The sequence below is a fragment of the Mustela nivalis genome (genome assembly GCF_964662115.1).
Source record: "Mustela nivalis genome assembly, chromosome: 4".
Lineage (NCBI taxonomy): Eukaryota > Metazoa > Chordata > Mammalia > Carnivora > Mustelidae > Mustela > Mustela nivalis.
Genome location: NC_139023.1, coordinates 144237781 through 144261723, shown reverse-complemented (window position 1 = coordinate 144261723; position 23943 = coordinate 144237781). Strand labels below are relative to the sequence as shown.

General features: G+C 35.5%; 1 protein-coding gene across 5 annotated transcripts in view; it reads right to left on the bottom strand.

The window, feature by feature from the left end:
* Nucleotides 1-2315: 2315 nt before the first annotated feature.
* TTC29 (tetratricopeptide repeat domain 29) overlaps nucleotides 2316-23943 on the bottom strand; it is a 235842-nt gene continuing 214214 nt past the window's right edge. For all 5 annotated transcript variants that reach the window (XM_082727578.1, XM_082727579.1, XM_082727581.1 and 2 more), the window contains 2 exons: nucleotides 2754-2823; nucleotides 2316-2472 (listed from right to left, as the gene is read on the bottom strand). In XM_082727578.1, coding sequence (XP_082583704.1) covers nucleotides 2379-2472; nucleotides 2754-2823 — 164 coding nt within the window. In that variant the 3' untranslated portion in view covers nucleotides 2316-2378. The remainder of the gene's footprint in view (nucleotides 2473-2753; nucleotides 2824-23943) is intronic.

Sequence of the window (23943 nt, the reverse complement as noted above, 5' to 3'; positions counted from 1 at the left end):
CTAAGTTATTTTTAATGAGCATTAGTTTTTTTTTATTGTTGTTGCAAATTCTTCTGTCATTGATCTTTTAACTTTGTTTAGTGACATTTTCACTGTATGAATATTTTAATGTAATCACATAGGTTGTAGTTATTGTTAATTCTGTTAATTTCTTAGTTAGGAAGGCATTCTCCAACCCAAGATTAGATATACAAGCCCCTCTGTTTGAACCTATCTTATAGTTCTATCTGATCAGATAATGTGAGATGGGGAACACAGAGATTTTGCTCTTGTATAGAAAACCATTGGTTTCAGCTCATTTATTATGGTAAGACACATTAGGGGAGGGGCCTAAGACTGAAGAATTTTCTTAATCTTTTAAAATTGACATGGACATATTTTACTATACAGTTGATCCTTGAACGAAGTGGGGGTTAGGAGCACCAATCCCCTCCCCAATCAAAATCCACATATAATTTTGACTCCTCCAAAGCTTAATTACTAATAGCCTAATGTTTACTGGAGGCCTTACTGATAACATAAACAGTTGATTAAAACATATTTTGTATGTTATATGTATTATATAAAGTAAGTTAGAGAAATTAAGCTAGAAAAAAATAAACTGGAGAAAAGAAAATATTAAGAAAATCATAAGGAAGACAAAATACACAGTATTGTACTATATTTATATATATAAAATGCACATATAAGTGGATCTACACAGTTCAGACCTGTGTTGTTCAAGGTTCAACTATATATGATCAGCTAAAAGTATCATAAAATACAGTTCTACACAGTATAATGTAATATTGTAAGAAATAAATATTTAGTCTTTGTCCCTGATTCCTAGCATGGAGCTCCTAATACAATACAATAAATTAACATTTGGGTTTTGTCCCTGGTTCCATAAACAGCTCTAGAGAGTTAAAGGTCAAAGGAACATCTTTTGTTATAATATTTGTTTTTGCTTTTGTTTTTGTTTTTGTCCCCAGTTCCTGAAATAGGTTTGGAATGATAAAGGTGAAGGGATCATCTTTTGTCATTCATAACAAGACTCTTTCAATTATACTGGAGCTTATGTTAATGAGGTGACTTTTGGAAAGCCCTTAAGGGTGGGGTCTGGTTGCCAGGGGAGCCTACCACATGGTTAGAGGATTGAAACTTTCAGCCCCATCCTCTGATCTTTGAAGAGTTAATCAGTAATGGCCAATGATTAATCAATCATATCTATATTGTGAAGTCTCCATACAAACCCCAGGATTTGAAAGGATTTGGAGAGCTTCTGGGTTGGTGAATGCACAGAGGTGCTGGGAGGGTGATGCACCCAGGGAGGGCCTGGAAGTTTGGGCCCCCTCTCCCATATCTTGCCAATGTATCTCTTCTACTTGGCTGCTTATCTCTATCTTGTATTGCATTTTTCATAATAAACTGGCAATGTAAATACCTTACCCTGAGTTCCAGGAGCTGATATAGCAAATTTTTGATGTTAAGGAAGAGGGGTCGTGGGAATCCCCAGTATGTAACCAAGTCAGTCAGAGTGTAAGTGACACTCTGGGATTTATTGGCATTTATGGTGGGAACCAGTCTTGTGAAATGGTCCCTTAATCTGGGATCTGTGCTAATTCCTGGCAGTTAGTGTCAGAGTTGAGTTAAATTGTAAGACACCCAGTCTATCTATTGAGAACTGGAGAATTGCTTGGTGTGTAAAATATCATGTGTTTGGTGTCAGAAGTGGTGTGAGTAAACAGAAGTCTTCTTTCCAGAGGTAGTTTGCTTTACCTCTGTAAAGGAAACTATTTTATTTTTTATTTTTTTATTTTTTTAAATTTATTTATTTGACAGAGAGAGATCTCAAGTAGGCAGAGAGACAGGCAGAGAGAGAGAGGAGGAAGCAGGCTCCCCGCTGAGCAGAGAGCCCGATGCGGGACTCGATCCCAGGACCCCGAGATCATGACCTGAGCCGAAGGCAGCGGCTTAACCCACTGAGCCACCCAGGCGCCCCCAGAAACTATTTTAAATGGTACAATATGAGAGTCTTCACTGCTTATAGTCCTTTCATCTATGTTGAAAAAGCTTCCTGAAATTTTAATATTTTTCCCGTATTTATTCAGCATAGATTTCCTTAAGTTTAAAATGATTTTCTCATTAGATATAATCAAATTTTGATTCTATAATAACACTCTTCCTTGTGGAATAGTGGATAAAAGGAAAATTTTACAATTTGTTCTAAGAATAATTGTTGATATTTCTAAGCATTTGAGATGTATTATTATTTTCATGAATTTAGATGAGTTAGATTAAATTTGTGGTAATACACTGCAATACAAAATCCAATCTAAACATAGTCATAGATTTATTATAATTTTATCTGTATTACTTGTAACATACTCCTATTACAGTTATTGAAGATGAAGGTGACATGATAGATCTCTTCTTGCTTTGTTGACGAGTCCAAAGCTGGTTTGAGTCTCATTGTTTTGATTATCTGGAAATCTGAAACAAATAAATTACAAAATTTAATTTTACATTGAGGCAGAAAGTAAAAAAAATTCACTTGAAAGACATTTAGTTATTTTGTAATTTTCAGACGTAGCTTAAAAGATAAAAAGCACTTAATATTATGTGATATTTAAATCTGTGATTTTTTTAAGATAGTGTTTCAGTATTATCAAGTACTAGATGAAATTATTCTTTTTATGTTTGGAGAAACAGTTTATATGTAGCCTCTTGTTTAATTTGCATGCAACAGAAACTTTTTACTTGATTTAACATACCTACTATTTTCTTCTTCCAAATTCTCTGGGTCTTGACTTAAACTTTCCACTGTGCATTTTCTAGGTTCTCCTACAGGGAAAAAGATGTATAAATTCAAGTGTTTGTCACCAATACAATTTACAGTTTACAATTTACTGGGAATTGTTTTCAGAGGTATCTACCCTTATCATCTGTATGACAGAACTGTATGGATCACTTGTGTTACCAAGGCAGAGTATATTGGTCAAAGATGGACATGATATCTCCTACTTTACATGTTCCTCAGCAGTATGAACTTGTCACTCCCCCACCCAGAGGTGCAATCTAATTCACCTTCTGTTGAACCCGTGCTAGGCTTAAGACTCTTGTATTCATTAGGATGCGGTGAGAGTGGTTACATGATTTTTGAGGCGAGGTGAGAAAAAGCTGTGCAGCTTCCTTCTACAATTGATCTTAGCCAAAAGGCTGAGAAGTGATTGTATAGCCTCCTTCTGTTTCTCTTGGGGTGCTTGCTTTGGAGGGAGCAAGTCACCATATAATAAGTCCTACCACCTTGCCATTCTGGAGAGGTCCCATAGACGATGCTCCAGTTGACAGTTGCAGCTGAGTCTAGAGTTCCAGCCATCCCTCTAAGGCTCCTGTCTATGAGGGAAGCTGTCTTGGAATCTCAGACTAGCCCACCTGTCAACTGACTATCACCATTGGGTGACCTCAACTGGTGTCTAGCATTCAAACCATGCTTGAATTCCTAACCCACAGAATTCTTGTGATACATATAAAATGGTAACAACAATAGCTACCTTTTTTTTTTTTTAAAAGATTTTATTTATTTATTTGACAGACAGAGATTACAAGTAGGCTGAGAGGCAGGCAGAGAGAGAGAAGGAGGAAGCAGGCTCCCCGCCAAGCAGAGAGCCCGACGCGGAGCTTGATCCCAGGACCCTAGGTCACGACCTGAGCCGAAGGCAGAGGCTTTAACCCGCTGAGCCACCCAGGTGCCCCCAATAGCTACCTTTTGAGGGATAAAATGATTTGTTAAGACAATACTTGGAAGAAAAATGAATTTAGAGAGCAATATAAAGTACCAAATAATTATATCAGATATGGGAAGTTTATACGTATAAATAGGCATGTTAATTTTGTACTTAAGTTTCATATCTGTCCTTTTAACTTTCAAGTTGAACCCAGTGGGATCAATCTAATAATATTCTCTTTATTCTTGCTTATCACAGGCCTCAGTCTCCAGATTCCCCTTCATTCCCTATATTTTATTTTCTGCAAAGCTCTGTATTTTGTCCCCATCTCCTGCCATAACTCCTGAAACATTTCCTCTGTATTCTTATTCCATTTTCCAAAATTCCCATTACTTTCTTGCTCTAACAGAAACGTGGCTGTCCTCAGAGGACACCTCCAACCCAGCAGCCTATTTTGCTTTTCTTTTTGTCAGTCTTGCTACCATTGGGCCTGGAGATGGATAGGTGTCCTGCTTACACCCTACCTTTTCCCTCCAGGACATTCACTATCTTTCCTTCTCTTCCTAAAACTTAGTCATCAGTTTATACACTCAACTATCAGTGATTTACCTACAACAAGGCTCATTCTCCGTTGATTTTTATCATTGGCTCATTGTACCTTACTACCACTTTCTTCATTTTGCAATTTAAATGTCCATGCAGAAGATTCTTCACCCTGGATCTCAATTCCTTGAGTGCTGTGCTTCTAGCTCTGGTCCCACACTCTACTGTAGCCATTGATTCTTGTGGATAAACTTAGACCCTGTCATTAGCAATAACTTCAAGCCCCCCTCAAATTCAGTTGCCAACATTCAAAGACTTGACTTCTAGCTTTATCTTTCTAGATCACTCCTTCTAGTTCCCTAACACCAGCAATTCCTCTCCTTCCCGGGGACTCCCAGTCCTGCCACATTTTCATTGTTCCTCCCCATTTTGATCCCCCTCTCCCTTACTTAACTTAAATTCTATGGCCCTTCTCTCCCTTGCCTAAAGCCTGACCTCATGGCCCTTTTCCCACTTTACCATATTCACTTGACAAAACTATAACCCTAGATAAATCCAGCTGTCTCCTCATTCCTATCCTGTACTATGTACCTCAGTGTGACAGGAAAAACCAAGCCTCACTTTAAATTCATAGCCATAGACATTAAATAGCCATCCTATTAAACATTCCTGGTCTATTCATTCTTCTGCCACAGATGGTTATTTAGCGCTTTCTATTTTCCCAAACCTCTAATCCTGCCCATGGATCATTGTTTTCAGCTGATGATGTATTTCCTGATTTCATGAAGGAAATAAAAGACAATAGGAAAAAAAACTTCCACAAGCTCTGTATTAACTAGTTAATTTCCTACTTGTTTTTGTTCTATATGCTCTATCTTACTTATGCTCCCATCTAAGGCTAACCCCAGATTTCACCATTTCTTGCCCACACAAGACATGGCTCCAGTAATTCTTTCTGCCTCCCACTTACCAGAGTCCCTCCTCTCCCCCACCATTCGATCTCCCTTATCAGCAAATAAATATTTAGTTGTACCCACATGACTAAATTCTCACCATTGAATGTAAACAAAGTAACACACACTGCTTCTGGGTCTGAGTGTTAGACATTGGGCATTTATTCCTTCTTAAATTTTCCCTTTTCCTCAATCTTGGACAATAGAACCGTTACCCCGATGATTCAGTTTCTAATGTGTAGATAATGACAACACCCTATGGAGTGGTTTTGTCCCACGGTGGCTTTTGGAAATGTCTGGAGAACTTACTCGTTGTTATGACTCGTAGGTGGAAATGCTACTGGCATCCATGGGGTAGAGGCCAAGGGTGCTTCTAAATATCCTGCAGTGACCATGACAGCTGTACCCCAGCCCTCTCACCATCAAAAAAATCATCCAGTTCAAAATTTCAATAGTGCAATTTTGAGAAACCCGGCTCCAGGGGATGGTGGAGCAACAGAGCACAAGATCATGGTCCCCTAAATGCCTGTGGAGCTACCTTGTGTATGCAGACTGCTCACTTAAGGAAGAAACAAATTTGTGTATTCTTAAGCTACTGTACCTTGGGGACTCTTTGAAACAGGAGCTTAGCCTTTACCTTAAGTGACATCATTCTTTTAGGTAAGGAACTACCTTGGGTTTTCTTAGTTTAATATTTGTCATTGTATGACAATATATAGAACATCCTACATCCTAATGCCAATTTTGTACTGTGTAATGTCTTAAACTCAGCATTCCCTTTGGTTTGGCAAGATGTAACAATACCTCTTTTTTTTTTTTTAAGATTTTTATTTATATATTTGACAGACAGAGATCACAGGCAGGCAGCGAGGCAGGCAGAGAGAGAGAGGAGGAAGCAGGCTCCCCGCGGAGCAGAGAGCCCTATGCGGGGCTCTACCCCAGGACCCTGGGATCACGACCTGAGCCGAAGACAGAGGCTTTAATCCATTGAGTCACCCAGGCGCCCCAAGATGTAACAATATCTCTTAAGCTGGGAAAGTCTTTTCTGGATTTTCCAAGTTTAAAATTACGCCTGGTTTGTCTCAAATAATTGTTTTGCATTCATTCTCCAGATGCTGAGGAAAGGTGATTTTTATTGGGACAATTTCCCAAGTGGGTTCTCTGGGAAGAATAGCTGTGTCTGTAGCTATTCTTTTACCAAACTTAGGCCACAGTTGCTTGTTTAAATAAAAGACAGTCACACTCCCTCTGTGCTGGGAAGCCTTAGCAATGATTCATTTATACCCAGGAACACCTGAGCTCACCATTCAGGTGTTCTGATACTTCTATTCATTTGCAACAAGGAGAGCACCACAGAACTGTTTGTTCTTGGTTACACTATTGCAAAAGCACACATTTTGATTCCTAACCTAGGTTTTGTACTGTGGGTTTGACTTAGAATGTGATTTGTGATGTTTGATCTGTAGGACTTCAAGGAAGCTGGAAAATTGGGACCATTACCACTCCGACAAGAAGACCAGAATCAATACAAATTTGAGAGTATGATATTTGCTTATACTGTCTCCCATTTCAGTGGAAAGAGGCACTTTTCTGTTGCTAATAGTAGACTCTCTAGTGCTAGATTCCCTCAGGTGGACAACAAAAGAATCTTATTTATACCCCCACTTAGCCTACACTGTACCAAAGAACCACAGAGTAAGTCAGCAAATGCTGAATTGCAATCAATCTACGATCCCATCACTTCCCTTGAAAACAATGGAGTGTAATTTTCATATAATACAGTACTATATACAAATGTGATTTTAAAAATGTATTGGTAGAGGAATGTGAATTAAAATGGAGGAGACACTGACTAGCACTTTTGAGAATGAGAAGGTAAATGAGTTTTTATAATTTTGGCATGCAAAACATTTTTAGTGGCCTTATTCTAGAAAAGGGTAAATAATAACTCATACATAAAGGTTGTATCAGAGTTTATAGACTAGACCCCTGGTAATGGATTCAACCTTTCCACAACAAATCAAAAGTATTGTTGTATGCTCACATGAATATACAGTAGTCATTACCTTAAATTTAAAACTCACTATAAGCAGCAAGCACATAGAGCAGGATATGAAGGCTGTATTGTATCAGTGCGGTCTGCAGAGAATTTCTTCCTATGGTTTTTGCCTTGTTGAAATATATGTTGCAGTTCAAAGCTAAAGGGATTACTTCTGAATAGTCATCACAGAGGTTGATTACGTTCGTATATCATATTTAGCTGGACCCTGCAGGCTATTATTCCATTAGCTATGCTGGTCCTGCGATTGTCAAAAAGTTGATCACCTAATGTTAAAAGATTGTGCTTTCTGTTGACCTTATCAAAATGACTCAAAAGGTTTTGTTAAAAAATAAAACTCAGATTGTGTTTTATGAAAGTGATTAAGAATAAATACTATGCATAAAAATGATCAATATCTTATGGGTGATCTTAGCATTACACCATTATTAAGGATAAAATGATATTTTGCTTTAGTATTTCAGCACATTTTACCTAAAGCCATAGGTTTAACTTTAGTGGAAATAGTTCTTTCTTGCTGATAGTAGAGAGTATCAGAAACTGATTTCTGAAAAAATCAGTGTCTCCCTTCCTTCCTCCTTACATGTATTCAAATCATATAAAATTAACACCATAGAAGTAAGCTCAGTATAGCAATATTAACACAATAGTACATTTACAATGGCCTAATTACAACATGGTTTTATAAGGCAACTCTAAAGGCGGCCGGTTAGCTCAGCTGGTTAGACCGAGGTGCTATAAGGCAGCTCTAACTGAGGAGAGAAGTGTTTTGTTTGGAGAAAATACGTCAAGAAATGGAAAGTTTGTCATTTACACTTGATAGTCAGAAAATCACTTCAGTTAAGCATCTGACTCTTGATTTTGGCTCAGGCCATGATCTTAGGTCTTAAGATGGAGCCCCACATTGGGCTCCATGCTAGGTGTGGAACTTGCTTAAGATTCTCTCTTCCTCTCCCATTCCCTCCTGGCTTGCATAAGCACATTCTCTCTCTCTCTCTCAAAAGAAAGAAAGAAAGAAAGAAAGAAAGAAAGAAAGAAAGAAAGAAAGAAAGAAAGAAAGAAAGAATTACTTCAAATTATATATATATATTTTACTATATTAGATTTTACTAATCTAATTTTAGATTTTAACTGTTCTTTCTTTAAACAACAGTTATGTAGTTTCACTTATTTAGTAACAGTTGAAAATTTTTAAAGAAATGAGCTAAATATATATTATAAACCATGAATCCCATTACCAATATAAGACATATTTCAATAAGCTTGAATTTTAACCTATGTTATTGTGAATTATTTACAGATTAAGTAAGCAAATGAAAGTGTTTCCTTGACAAAGATATTGACAGGTATGGCTTTATGATTTAAAATGCTCCATATAAAATTTTCATTAGAATCACATTACAAAAGCTGTCTTTGGGGAACAAAGAGGATTTTGAAGCTATCTCAATGAACAGCTAGTTTTTGAAATATGTTCCTAGAAATGGTGAGGGACTGGCACAGAGTCATGTCTCCTTTTTGGCATGGTCTTCCTTTGTAACTGATGGTGTGTAAAATGGCTGGTCAGGGATACAGCCTGTGGTCCTGGAGCACAGCCAGACACTAATTTCAGCCTCATTAGCATTGTTCTTTAATCAACTGAACTTTTCAGCGAGTGGAAGTTTCCTAATATTTCTTATACTTGCTTGCCTTTAGCCACCCCAGTTGATACAATAGAGAAGGAGAAGGTATCAGTCAGGAGGAAACAGATGGCACGTTCAACTTGGATTTTGAAGAGACTTTAATGAAGGGAATACTTGAGCTGAGGGCACGGCTAAGGAACTGACAAGGGATGCTGAGGCACCTACTGCCTCACAACAGAGGGATGCCATGCTGTTATCTTCCTGGGAGCTGAAAAGTAAAGGGGAAGAGGATGTTGGTATTGCACCCTGAGTGAGAAATGGAGATTCAGAAACAGGGTCTTCCTATAGAAGTGACAAGCAGCAGCTGTAGCGTGTCACAGCTATAAGGACTGAGCTGAAGTCAGGGACAGAGGAATCCTTCCCTGACCTCTTCACCTTCCTAACCTCTGATCTCCTGCTGGTGATGCCCTTTGGGTAAATCCAAACCAGGAAGCCAGAAGGCAAATGAACCTGTGACATGCAGTCCGAGATCAGTTTTCTGGGACACAGAACAGACAAAGTGGGAGGTTGGATCTTGGGTGTGTGTGTGAAAGAACACATCTCAGTTTTTGACCCTTAAGAGAATATGCCCAGGGGTGCCTGGGTATTTCAGTTAGTTAAGAATTTGACTTCAGCTCAGGTCATGATCTGGGCTTCCTGCTCAGCGGGAGGTAGGTCTGCTTGTCACTCTGTCCCTCCTCCTCTCTCTCTCTCTCTCTCTCGTGCTCTCTCTCTCTCTCTCTCAAATAAATAAATAAAATCCTTAAAAAAATCAATTAGTGAAACTGAAGACAGAGTAGCAGAAACTACCCAAAATAAAACAAAGAAAGGCAAAGAGTTAAAAAGATAAGTAGAATATCATTGGGTTGTAGGACTGCTTCAGGCAGTCTATTATTACAAAGGTTACTGGAGTCTGGAAGAAGATGGATAGAAAAATATTTTAAGAAATCACAACTGAAAATTTTTCTAAACTTGGTGAACACCACAAACCCATAGATCTAAGAAGTTCAACAAATTCTAAGCTCAAAAAACACAAGAGTACTGAAAGAAAAATAACCCATCAAGTCCAGAATTCTATACCCAATAAAAATATGTTTCAGCAATGAAGACAAAATGAAGACCTCAAAGACAGGCAAGCTGAAGCAACTCTTCAACAGCAGATTGCACTACAGAAAATGATGAAGTCTTCAGGCAGAAGGGAAATGACAACAGATGGAAATCTGGATCTATACTAAGGTATGAAGAGTTAGAAAAGGCAAGGAAGTGAGTAAATATAAAAGTTTTTAAAAAAATTATTAGATTCTTTCAAATGATATGTGACTGAAAAAAATAATATATTATGTGATTTATAATATATATAAAAATATAATATATGTAAAAGTATAATGTATGTAAAAGTATAATGTATGACAGCCATAGCACAAAGGCTGGGTGGGGGGAGAAACAGGAGTGTGTTACTATATGGTTCTTATACTATGTGTTAAATGGTGTACTGTCACCTGAAGGTCTGATAAATTAAAGATGTGAGCTGGTCATTACTATTTTTCTTCTGGTTGTGGATTTTTAAAATCGTTCTAATATATACAAAATAATTTTTTTTTCATTTTAACCATTTTTAAGTGTGTAATTCAGTGGCATTAAATATATTCACAGTGTTGTGAAAACATTACTATTATCCATTTCAAGACTATTTCAACATCCTGAACAGAAACTCAGTATCTATTAAACAATTCCCCAACCTTCCCACCCTGCAGCTCTTGGTAACCTCTGTTCTACTTTCTGTCTATAAATTTGCCTAGTCTCAGTACATCATATAAGTGGAATCAAACAATATTTGTCCTTTTTTTTTTGCCTGGCTTATTTTACTTAGCATACTATTTTCAAGATTCATTTATGTTGGAACTTCTATCAGAATCTTATTCTTTTTTTAAGGCTGAATAATACTTCATTATATGTATATACTATATTTTGTTTGTCTGTTCCTTTGATGAGCATTGGGTTGCTTACAGCTTTTACTATTGTCAATAGTGCTATGAACACTGGCATACAAGAATGTGTTTAAGTCCTTGCTTTTAATTTATTTGGCTACATACCTAGAAGTGGAATTGCTAGATCATATGGTAATTCTATATTTAACTTTTTGAGGAACTACCAAACTGCATCTGCACCATTTTATTTTTACATTTCCACAAACAATGCACAAGAGTTCTAATTTCTCCAGGTCTTGGCCAACATTTTTAATTTTCTATTATTTTGATAATAGTCATCCTAATGAGTGTGAAGTGATGACTCATTTTGGTTTTGATTTGCATTTCTCTAATAACTAGTGATGTGGAACATCTTTTCATGAGCTGATTGGCCATTTGCATATCTTATTTGGTGTAATGTGTATTGAAATCCTTTGCCCAATTTTTAACTGGTTTGTTTGTTTTTGTTGATTTGTTCTTTATATATCCTAGATAATCAACCCTTATCAGATACAAGATTTACAGATAGTTTCTCTGTATTTTTCACTTTTTTGATAGTGTCCTTTAATGTACAAATGTTTAAAATTTTGATGGATTTCAATTTATCATCTTTTTTTGTCTATACTCTTGGGTGTCAAATCCAAGAGATTATTGCCAAATCCAATGTTGTGAAGGCTGTCCATTATGTTTTCTTTCAAGTGATTTATAGTTTTAGCTCCAATATTTAGATCTTTGATCTAGTTTGTATTAATTTTTGTATATAGAAAAGGTATATACAAAGGTAGGGGTCCAATTTCATTCTTTTCTTTTGCATGTGGATATCTAATTTTCCCAACCCCATATGTTGAAAAGACTATTCTTTCCCCACTGAATAGTCTTTGGACTCTTGTCCCAAGTCAATTTACCATATACATATGAAGGTTTATTTCTGATTTGTCAGTTATATCCCATTAGTTTATGTGTCTGACCTTTATGCCTGTACCATTCTGATATGATTACTGTAGCTTCAAAGTCAATTTTGAAATAAGGAAGTATAAATCCTCCAACTTTGTTCTTTTAAAAGATTATTTTGGCTATTCAGGGTACCTTTCAATTTAATACAAACTCAAAGATTGCTTTTTCCATTCCTGCAAAAAGCCTGTTGGAATTTTGATAGGGATTTCACAGAATTTGTAGATCACTCTAGGTAGTAACGCCTTGTTAATATCAAGTCTTCCAATTTATGAACGTAGCCTGTGTTTCCATTTATTTATGTCTTTTCAAATTTGTTTCATCAATGTTTTATAGTTTCCACTGTTTAAGTGTTTCACTTCCTTGTTCAATTTGTTCCCAGATATTTTATTCTTTTGGATGCTATTGTAAATGGAATTTTTTCTTAATTTCCTTTCAGATTTTTCATTGCTGGTTTCTAGAAACAAAGCTGTATTTATGTGTGGGTCATGAAAGCCTGCAACTTTGCTATGCTTTTCTATTAGTTCTAGTAATTTTTTGGTTTGTTAAAAAATTCTTTGGATTTTCTATATTTAGAATCATGTCATCTGCAAGTAGGGATAGTTTTGCTTTTTCATTTCCAATTTAGGTATCTTTTTTTGCCACTTACTCTGACTAGAACTTCCAGTCTCAACCCACTTTTACATCATTTTGATCAGGTTTCAAAGTCCTGTGAAAAAAGATCCAATTTGCCTTATTGAGATTATGTGCCCAACCCCTACCCCCTTAATTAGGGGATTTTGATAACTAAAATGTATACATGGAGAAGGAGTTATTCTACTGGATAAAACTGTGACGCTGTTACCAAAGAATGGGGAGATGGATGCTCAGTAGCCAATAAACAAACAAGCGTTGGCTCCAAGGCCCTATATAGTCACAATTAGTTGTGGCAAATCCAAGACTAGAATCCAGGCCCTGTGATTTATAGGCCTATATTCTTGTCCAATAAGCTAGCAGTACTTTGGTACATTTCAATCATAAATTAATTTTCTCAGAATGCTCAGTTCAATAGCTTTGAATTTTCAGTGTTACCACTGACACAGTTTAACTTCTTCTTATTACTATTGAGGTAAAATTATTATATAACATTATATTAGCTTCAGGTGTACACCATAACAATTTGACATTTGCATACATTACAAAAGATCACCACAATAAGTCTAGTTACCATTTTCACCATATAACTGACCCCCTTGCCCCTTTTTGCACACTCTAACCTCTCTCCCTCTGATAACCGCCAATCTGTCCTTCGTATCTATGAATTTTGTTTTGTTTTTGGATCCCACATATAAGTGAAATCATACAATATTTATCTTTCTTTAACTTATTTCACCTCGCATAATACCCTCAAAGTCTATCCATGATGTTGCATATGGCAAGATTGCCTCTTTGTAATGACTGAGAAGTATCCCACTGTGTATATATACCATATCTTATCCGTTCATCCATTGATGGACACTTTCACATGTTGGCTATTATAAGCAGTGTTGCAATGAACATAGGGGTTCAGGTATCTCTTCAATTCAGTGCTTTCATTTTCTTCAGATAAAAATCCAGAACTGGATCATATAGCAATTCTATTTTTAATTTTTGGAGGAAACTCCATACTGTTTTCCATAGGGTTTGTATCTATTTATATTCCCACCAACAGTGCATAATGGTTCCCTTTTCTCTGCAACCTCTCCAACACAAGTTGTTTCTTGTCTTTTTCATAATAGCCATTCTTATAAGTATGAGATGATACCTTATTGTGGTTTTGATTTGAAATTCCTTAATGATTATTGATATCGAGCATCTTTTTATGTGCCATGGGCCACCTGTATGTCTTCTTTGGAAAAATGTCAATTCAGATTCTCTGCCCATTTTTTAATCTGATTTTTGTTGTTATTGAGTTGTGTGAGTTGTGATATATATTGAATATTAGTCTCTTACTGGATATATGATTTGCAAATATCTTCTCCAATTAAGAAGGTTGCCTTTGTATTTTGTTTCTGGTTTCCTTAGCTATGGTTTGATGTAGTCCCAATCATTTATTTTGCTTTGGTGGCACATTGCTTTTGGACTCAGATCCAAAAATACACTGCTAAGACCAATGTCAAGGAACTTACCATCTATGTTTTCTTCTGGGGGTTTTATCGTTTCTGGTTTTACATTCAAGACTTTAATCCATTTTGAGTTAATTTTTTTTATGGTGTAAGAAAGTGGTCCAGTTTCATTCTTTTGCATGTGGTTGTCCAGTTTTCCCAACAGTGTTTATTCAGGAGACGGTTCTTTCCCTATTGTATATCCTTGTCTCCTTTGTCATGAATTAATTGACTATATATACATAGGTTTATTTTGGGGTTCTCCATCTATTTCATTAATTTGTGTGTCTGTTTTTAATACCAATACCACACTGTTTTGGTTGTTACAGTTTTGTTGTATAGTTTGAAATCAAGAAGCCTGATACCTCCAGCTTTGTGGTTTTTTTTGTTTTGTTTTGTTTTGTTTTTTAAGATTTTATTTATTTATTTGAGAGAGAGACCCAGCAAGAGAGCACAAGTAGGGGTGGGGGAGGGGCAGAGGGAGAAGGAGAAACAGATTCCTTGCTGAGTAGGAAGCCCGATATGGGGCTTGATCCCAGGACTCTGGGATCATGACCTGAGCTGAAGGCAGATGCTTAACTGACTGAGCCATCCAGGTGCCTGGCTTTGTTCTTTCTTTTTCTATTTGGGGTCTTCTGTGGTTCCATACAAATTTTGTAATTATTTTTTATAGTTCTGCAAAAAAATGCCATAGAGATTATATTGAATTTGTAGAATTTTGGGGGTAGTATGGACATTTTAGGAATATTTACTCTTTCAATTCATGAGCACAGAATATCTTTCCATTTATTTATGTTTTCTTCAATTTCTTTTCTCAGGGTTTTATAGTGTTAAATATACAGTTTTCACCATCTTGGTTAAATTTATTCCTAGGTATTTTATTCTTTTTGATGTAATTGTAAGTGGGATTGTTTTTTAAAATTTATTTTTCTGATAGTTCATTAGGTTATAGAAATATAACTGAATTCTACATGTTGATTTGTATCTTGCAACTTTACTGAATTCATTTATAGTTCTGATAGTTTTTTGGCAGAGTCTTCAGAGTTTTCTAATATACAGAATCATGTCATCTGAAAATAGTGACAATTTTACTTCTCCTTTACTATTTGGATGCCCTTTAATTCTTTTTCTTTCCTACTTGGTGTGTTTGAGGCTTCTAGTACTATGCTGAATAAGAGTGGAGAGAGTGGGCATCTTTGCCTTGTTCCTGATAGAGAGGAAAAGCTTTCAGCTTTTCACCATTTCATCTTACTGTGCATTTGTCATATATAGGCCTTATTTTGTTGAGGTTTGTTCCCTTTATCCCCATTTTGTTGAGTTTTTATCATGAATGGATGTTGAATTTGGCACAAATTTTTTTTCTGCATCTTTTGAGATGATCATATAACTTAATGTGTTATATTAACAGTGATTGACAAACAGATGTTGAACCATCCTTGTAACTCCAAGAATAAATCCCAAATGTTCATGGTGTATAATCCTTTTAATATATTGTTGAATTTGGTTTGCCAGTATTTTGTTGAGGATTTTTGCCTCTATGTTCATCAGAGATATTGGCCTACAATTTTCCTTGTGGTGTCCTTGTCTGGTTTTGGTATTAGGGTAATGCTGGTTTCATAAGATGAGTTTGGAAGTGTTCCCTCCTCTTTTAAGTTTTTGGAAGAGCTTGAGAAGGATAGGTATTTTATCTTCACAAATGTTTTGTAGAATTCACTAGTGAAGCTGTGTGTTCTTGGACTTTTGTTTGTTAGGCTTTGATTACTGGTTCAATCTCTTTACTAGTAATTGGTTAATTCAGATTTTCTTTTTCTTCTTGATTCAATATTGGCAGGTTGTATGTTTTAGCAATTTATCCATTTCTTCTGTGTTGTCCAGTTTGTTGTCATAAAATTATTCATAGTTGTCCCTTATGATCTTTTGTATTTCTGTGGTATCAGTTATAACTTTTCCTCTTTCATTTCTGGATTTATTTATTTGAGCCTTTTTTCCCCCTTGGTGATTCAAGCTAAAGTTTTGTCAATTTTGTTTATCTTTTCAAAGAAGCACCTTTTAGTTTCTTGACCTTTTATGTATTTTTAAAGTTTCTATTTCATTTATTTCTGTTCTGATCTTTATTATTTCCTACCTTCTACTAACTTTGGGTTTTGTTCTTTTTTTTTTTTTTAAGCTCCTTTAAGTGCAAGGTGTAATATTTTCCCAGATATTTCTGTTTCTTTGTGTTTGTTTGTTTGTTTTAGGTAGGCTTGTATTGATATGAATCTCCCTGTTAGAACTGCTTTTGCCAAATCTCAGATTTTGGATTGCTATAGTTCCATTTTCCTTTGTCTCAAGGTATCTTTTTGATTTCCCTTTTGGTTTCTTTGTTGACCCACTGGTTGTTCAGTAGTAATGTTATTTAATGTCCACCTATTTGTGATTTTTCCAGTTTTCTTTTGTAAATGATTAGTTTCATACCACTGTAGTCAGAAAGATACTTGATATGATTTCAATTTTCTTAAATTTATTGAGACTTGTTGTTTTGTGGCCTAACATGTGTTCTGTCCTGAAGAATGTTCCATGTATGCCTGTGAATAATATATACCTTGCTGCTTTTGGATAGATGTTCTGCATATATCTATTAAGTCCGTTTGGGCTAATGTGTCACTTAAGGCTTATGTTTTGTTATTGATTTTCTGTCTTGTTGATCTATCCACTGATGTAAGTGGGGTATTAAAGTTCCCTACTATTATTGTATTGTCTTCAGTTTCTTTCCTTAGGTCTCTTAATATTTGCTTTATATATTTAGGTGATTTTATGTTGGTGTAAATATTTTTAAATGTTATACTCTCTTGTTGGATTAATCCCTTTATCATTATGTAATCCCCTTCTTTGTCTTTTATTAGTTTTTTGTTTTAAAGTTTATTCTGTCTGATATAAGTATAGATACTCTAGCTTGCTTCATTTCCATTTGCATAGAAACTCTTTTTCCATCCTTCACTTTCTCTATGTCTTTACATCTGAAGTGAGTGTCTTATAGGCAGCAAATAGTCTTCTTTTTTAATCCATTTAGCTATTATGTATCTTTTGATTAGATAGTGTAATCCATTTATATTTTAAGTAATTATTGATAGGTCTGAACTGACTGCCATTTTGTTTTCTGGATGTTTTGTTGTTCCTCTCTGTTCCTTTCTTCTCTTGTTCTTTCCTTGTGATTTGATGAACTTCTTTCATTCGGATTGTTCAGATTCCTTTCTAATTAATCTTTTGTGTTTCTATTGTTTTTGCTCTGTGGTTACAATGAGGTTCATATATAACAGTCTCTCTTTCTAGAGAAGTCTATTTTAAGTTAGTGCAACTTATATTTGAATGTATTCTAACAACTGTACATTTTTATCCTCCCCTATTTTATGTTTTTACATCTTTTATTTCTTATATCCTTTAATTATTATAATTATAGTTATTACTAATTTGTTCTTAACCTTCATACTAGCTTTATAAGTTTAATCCAGTATTCTTACTATACATTTATCTTTTCCAGTGAAAAGATAATATGCTTTCTTATTATGTGTTAGTGTCTTTTCTTTTCTGTTTTCCTTTCAACTTAAAAAACCCCTTTGATATTTCTTGTAAGGCCTGTTTAGTGGTGATAACTCCTTTAGTTTTTGTCTACCTGGAAAACATTTTGGTTCTTCTTCAATTCTGAATGACAGATTAGCTGGGTAGAGTATTGTTGGTTGAAAGTTCTTTCCTTTCAACATTTTGAATACATCATGCCATTTCATCTTGGCCTGCAGAGTTACTGCTGAAAAAACAGCTTGACTGAGTCTTATGGAGATTCCCTTGTGTGTACTAAGTTGTTTTTCTCTTGCTGCTTTCATGATTCTCTCATCTTTAACTTTTGACATTTTAATTATAATTGTCTTGGTATGGTTCTCTCTGGGCTTTCTGGACCTAAGTGTCTGGTTCTTTCCCCAGCTTGGGGAAGACTTCAGCAATTATTTCTTCAAGTAAGTTTTCTGCCTCTTTCTCTTTGTCTTCTCTTTCTGGGCCCCCTATAATCCAAATGCTGTTGGTTGTTGCTGATGTTGTCCCATAGGTTTCTTAAGCTATTTTTACTTTTTCAAGATTGTTTTTTTTCTTTTTGCTGCTCTATTGTATTCTAGGTTACTAGGTCTTCTACTTCACTAGTCCACTGTTGAACCCTTCTAGTGTATTTTTCAGTTCAGTTATTGTATTTTTCAGTGTTGTGACTTCTGACTGGCACTTTTGAATTTTAATTTTTTTTTTTTTTTTTTTTTACCAAATCAGATGAAGTACAATATACGTAGTAGGAATCTAAATGCTGATAGATGGATTTGGATTTTTTTTCTGGTACTTTTGTGAAGATAAGAGAGATTGGAAAATACACAAACTCCATGTTCTTCTAATGGACAGACTACTTCAGAACAGAGGATTATATAGGGGATGACATCTTTAATGACTAATCTAGAGATGAAAAAATTAATATTTTTCACAAATTTAATTTTAAAATGTATGCTGAGATTGTCAAGCATAATGCAGGTATATAATATCCAGTCCAAATATAGTTATATGAGTAAATATGTACCTTACCAGTAGCAAGGTAGTTCTTAGAAATAAATCTTTCTTAAAAAACAAAACCAACTCCTTCACCAAAACCATAAATCAAATCCTTATGATCTCAAATGAGGTAGAGTTCCTTTCTAATTTTTATAAAAGTGAATGGATTTAAAATAAAGACAAAGAAAAAAATTAAAATTAATATATTTTCCAGGTCATTTATATGTTTGTGGTCTCTCAGCATGTTCTCCAAACCAGCAGCATCAGCATTACTGGGCGTGCATTAGAAATGCAGAATCCCAGGCTCAGTGTAAGTAGTGGTAGCTGCTTGTCTTTGGTTCAGTAGTGACATCCAGATCATAAGTAAAAATTAGATTTGTTTCTGTGGATTCAGAATGTATTTTGTACTAGGTAATGGGATAATGTCTTTTTAAAACCTCCAGACCACCCTATGTTCCAGGTCTTATCATCTCTGGTGCACAGATAAGGAAACCAAAGATTGAAGGTTGTTCAATATCATAAAATGTATAACTAAGTGAGTGGAGATTCCCACTCAGGTCAGTTTAGATCCCAAGTGCATGCTTAAAACTTGTGCACTCACGGGGCACCTGGGTGGCTCAGTGGGTTAAGCCGCTGCCTTCAGCTCAGGTCATGATCTCAGGGTCCTGGGTTCGAGTCCCGCATCAGGCTCTCTGCTCGGTGGGGAGCCTGCTTCCTCCTCTTTCTCTCTGCCTGCCTCTCTGCCTACTTGTGATCTCTCTCTGTCAAATAAATAAATAAAATCTTAAAAAAAAAAAAAAAAAAAAAACTTGTGCACTCACTCTCACTCCAGTGAATTTAGAAGTAGCTTATAACAAAAAACCCTCTGATGCACCTGTTTTGTGTCAAGCCTGCAGAAGTTGGTTTTACTCCACTTTGTGGAGAACTGCTATGGAAAACCAACTTATTTCTTAATTATTTTGTCTCTTCAATTTATTGACATCTAGAGACTGTTTCTAATGCTGCAGTTAAAAAAACTGCCACATGCTCCAGGGATCTCCCTGCAGACCACTAATCCAACACTTAGGCCGGGACAGCTGAGCTTGGACTAGGGAGAAACCTAATCCAGGATTTCCATCACATGAGTTGTTGCCTTTTTTTCATTATACTTGACCCCTAATGGATTCAGCTTCATAAAGTCAGAAAAAGAGGGAAAGAAAGCAATTTATTCATGTTTTCACTGGAGCTCACTGCAGACATGAAATTTCTCTAAAAATGCAAATCATTTGGTACAAGAGAAGTGAAACTCAGTAGCTAAAGCTCTTAGAGGAAAGCGCTTTCCCAGGGCTAATGTTTTTATGCCCAGTGATTGAATAAATCGATCCATTTATTACAACATCTTTGCTTAAGTTTTTTATTCCTGGGTGAATGTGTCTAAGGGTACTGGAGGACTCTTCTTTAACACTAAGAAAATTGATTACACTTGTTAATTTGGCTTTTAATCTTAGATGTATCAAAATAAATACCATAAACAAGTGTAGAAGAAATCAATATGGATCTGTTTGATATCAGATTGATCAAAGGAGGATTTAGTAAGCCTCTAAGATGTAAAGACTAATGTACAAACTAAGCCCTTACTTATGTAATATGACTTTAGACAAGCTCAGTATCTGAAAGAAACTATTTCTGAAAACAGAAATGGTGCACTTTTGTTGCATTAAAGAAAAATCCCCAGAAGGCCTACCTATCCAAGGTATTTAATGTGAACATTTGTTTTTAAAAGATTTCTTGTCTTTTGTCCAGCCATTCTTGTTAATTCATAGGGCACCATATCACAGGTTTTTTTTTATGTTACAAAAAGCAAAAATTACACTTAACAAGTGTAAGGTTGGTCATAAAAAATAGATAAAACAACACTCCTAAAAGCTTAGATATCACAAGGAAAGGTGGTTAGTCATTCCTCACAGAAGGCGAGGACAATGAGAAGTAAAAGTCATACACAAAGACTCCGACCATGTTACATAGACCAGCTCTGAGTCACTATGTATTTTGTAGAACTCCAAGTAGCAAACCAATTGCTCCAGGAATACTCTTTTGATTAAACATATTTTTAAATTCTACTTGTACAATAATGAATGAGAGAGAGATTCATGTTACGCCATTCTCAGAATGGTATAATTTTAAACTGCTTTACCAGTAGTGAGTATAATTTATGTTGAATGTGCACTGTGTCTTTCAGCTAGTAAACTCGATTAATTTGCCATTCATTCAACAGAAATTCTTTGAGCACCCATCAAATGAGAAACATATTTGTGGGATAGTTGCTGGTTTACAGTTTGCAACAGTGTTCAAATTAGATGAATTCAGAGCACATGGCCAAAGGGACAGCTTGGAGCTCAAGTGCAATCATGGCATTAACTCTCTGGAACAGTGCCTGATCTTCAGAGAAGGAATGACAATTTTATGTACAATTTCTTAAAGCAATTAATTTAGGATAGCCCAGTAGGGAGCACAGAGTTTCAAAACAAATATTAAGACAATAACATAATACATATAAATGCATTTAAATGCTCATCTCCACAATAATAAGTCTGTTGGGTTTTCCATTGTGGGACTCAGATTTTTTGATAGCTTGATTTGTTGGTCAAAAATTTGAAAATCAGACAATCTCTGTGTTAGGGCATGTCCCCTCAGTGTGTGCACATTATAAAACTGTGCATGTATTTTGACTTACAGATAACCAACCAGAAGTCATTTTTATAAAACTTTTTGTGGTTTGAATTTAAGTATAGGATCACCATTTCTTTGCAGCCTTCAGGTAATAGACTTTTCTCTTTTGAAAAGTAATACATTGGGCGCCTGGGTGGCTCAGTGGGTTAAAGCCTCTGCCTTCGGCTCAGGTCATGATCCCAGAGTCCTGGGATGGAGCCCTGCGATTGAGCCCTGCATCGGGCTCTCTGCTCATCAGGGAGCCTGTTTCCTCCTCTCTCTTTGCCTGCTTCTCTGCCTACTTGTGATCTCTGTTCTGCCAAATAAATAAATAGAATCTTAAAAAAAAAAGTAATACATGCATTCCTGTCGCTGCAGTATTTTGCATGATGTCTTAGAGATAGTGCATTGTTTAATGTTTCTGAATTTCTGAATGTTTGTAACTTATGATTTATTTTTTTAAATATGGCATATAAAATATTCGTTGGCATATATTGAATGACCGGTAAATGTCTGTTGAAAGAGACAGAATGCATGAATATGTCTGTTCTTAAAAGTTTAGTTGAGAACACGAAAGATACATAATTAAAACAAAGCTATTTGTTTGAAGTGCCAGATAATTAAAACAAATTGTTTAGCAGGACAACGCTTTTTTTTTTTTTTTTAAGATTTTATTTATTTATTTGACAGAGAGAGATCACAAGTAGGCAGAGAACAGACAGAGACAGAGAGAGGAGGAAGCAGGCTCCCTGCCCAGCTGGGACTCGATCCCAGGACCCCGAGATCATGACCTGATCCGAAGGCAGAGGCTTTAACCCACTGAGCCACCCAGGTGCCCCAATGGACAACTCTTTAACTAGTACATAATAAGTACTCCATTTTAAGAACTGGTTTTCCTCTTGAATGTATTATATGCTTATCTTGCAAGTAGGAAATGTTTAAACTTTTAGTCACAATTTCTGAAGTGCTCAGAGAAGAAATGATATTTTTATGTACAATTGCTTAAAATAACTTAAAAGTTTAAAGAAATACTTAATTTAATTGTTCCTTACTGTCTTAATGAAAGGAGGTTTCAGCTACACAAATTGTATTAATTTATATGGATTCAGTATTTTAAAGAGCAAAGAGATATTGAGTCTACTTTCCCCATTTCAGTTATGGAACTATAGTGTGTGTGGTTACAAAGGGAAGAAGAGAGAAAAATTAGCAGAATTGGAAGATTGTTTATCCCTACAACACAAATAATTTCTGCTGTTCAAGTTTATCTTCTTTAGCTCTTCTGCACTGTAGTTAAGGAATAAAAAAGGTACTCTATCTTAAAACCAGACATATTTTAGTAGAAAGATGCTACTTAACTTATGCTTTCGTGAATGGGAAGATCTGAAAAATAATAATACCTATTGAGATAATAAAAGTTATTGGAAAAAGACTACGTTTATGGCTACTTCCTTTTGGATAATTAAGCTGAAGAAAAATATAAAATAAGCCTTGTAGTGATAAGACAATATCAAATTTATATATTTGCATACACTTATATATTTTTATGTACATATTTATAATTACATACATAATATATACATATATAAATAAATATAATATAAACATATTAAAATACATATAATATAAATATAAAATACATTAAAATATATGTTCATTATTCTTGTCTTTTTTTAAAAAAAATTCTGGCCATTTTTATGTTACCTAGGAAACTGAGAATAAAAAATAAAATCCTAAGGGTGCCTCGGTTGCTCAGATGGTTGAGCGACCTACCCTTGGTTTCAGCTGGGGTCATCATTTCTGGGTGTGGGATCTAGCCCCTGGTGGGCTCCACACACATCAGGGAGTTGGCTTGAGGATTCTCTCTTTCTGCCTCTGCCCCTCCCCGTGCTTGTGCTCCCCCCTCAAAATAAATAAATAAATCTTAAAAAAGTAAAACAAAACTATGTAGTTTAAACTTTGTTGACTTGCTCTAGCATCATACAGCATTTCATCATACATAATGAGACAGTAAAGTAAATTACATATTAACTTGAATAGAGTCCCTTATATTGATAAACCTGAACTACCGATTTAAAAATTTCCCTGACACAGCTTCTGCTTTCCTATCTCAGTTATCCCCCACTCTGGCTGACCTGTTCTCTTATTTAAATACTATTACATAATTACACGTTTCTCTTTGGTACCTGTTTATCCTACCCAGGGTTGAGTAATACTTTTCATTAAGATGGTACACCAACAGCATATTTAGAATGACATTAGAGAGCAATGATGACTCTATGGAGGCCACTTTTTCTAAACTATAAAAATATAAACTATGTGTAGTAAAGAGGTTTAAACTTTGGAAAGTAAAGTGATTAGAACAGTCTTATTGTGCAGACATTATTACAGAGGAAGATTTTATTAAATCCTTTATGAGTGAAAAAATAATAGGCCCCCATATAGACTATTTGTGTCTCCTCCCCCAAATTCACATGTTAAATCCTAATGCCAAATGTGAGGGTGTTTAGAGGTGAGGCCTCATGAATGGGATTAGTGTTCTTATAAAAGAGGCCCCAGGGAACTCTGTGACCCTTCCCACCATATGAGGTCAGAGGGAAAAGGTGATGCGCTGTGTACCAGAAAGTGGGCTCTCACCAGACATTGAATCTGCCAGTACCTTGATCTTTAGTCTCCAGAACTGAGAAATAAAATCGTGTTTTTTATAAGCCACCCAGTCTATAGTATTTTTGTTATAGTA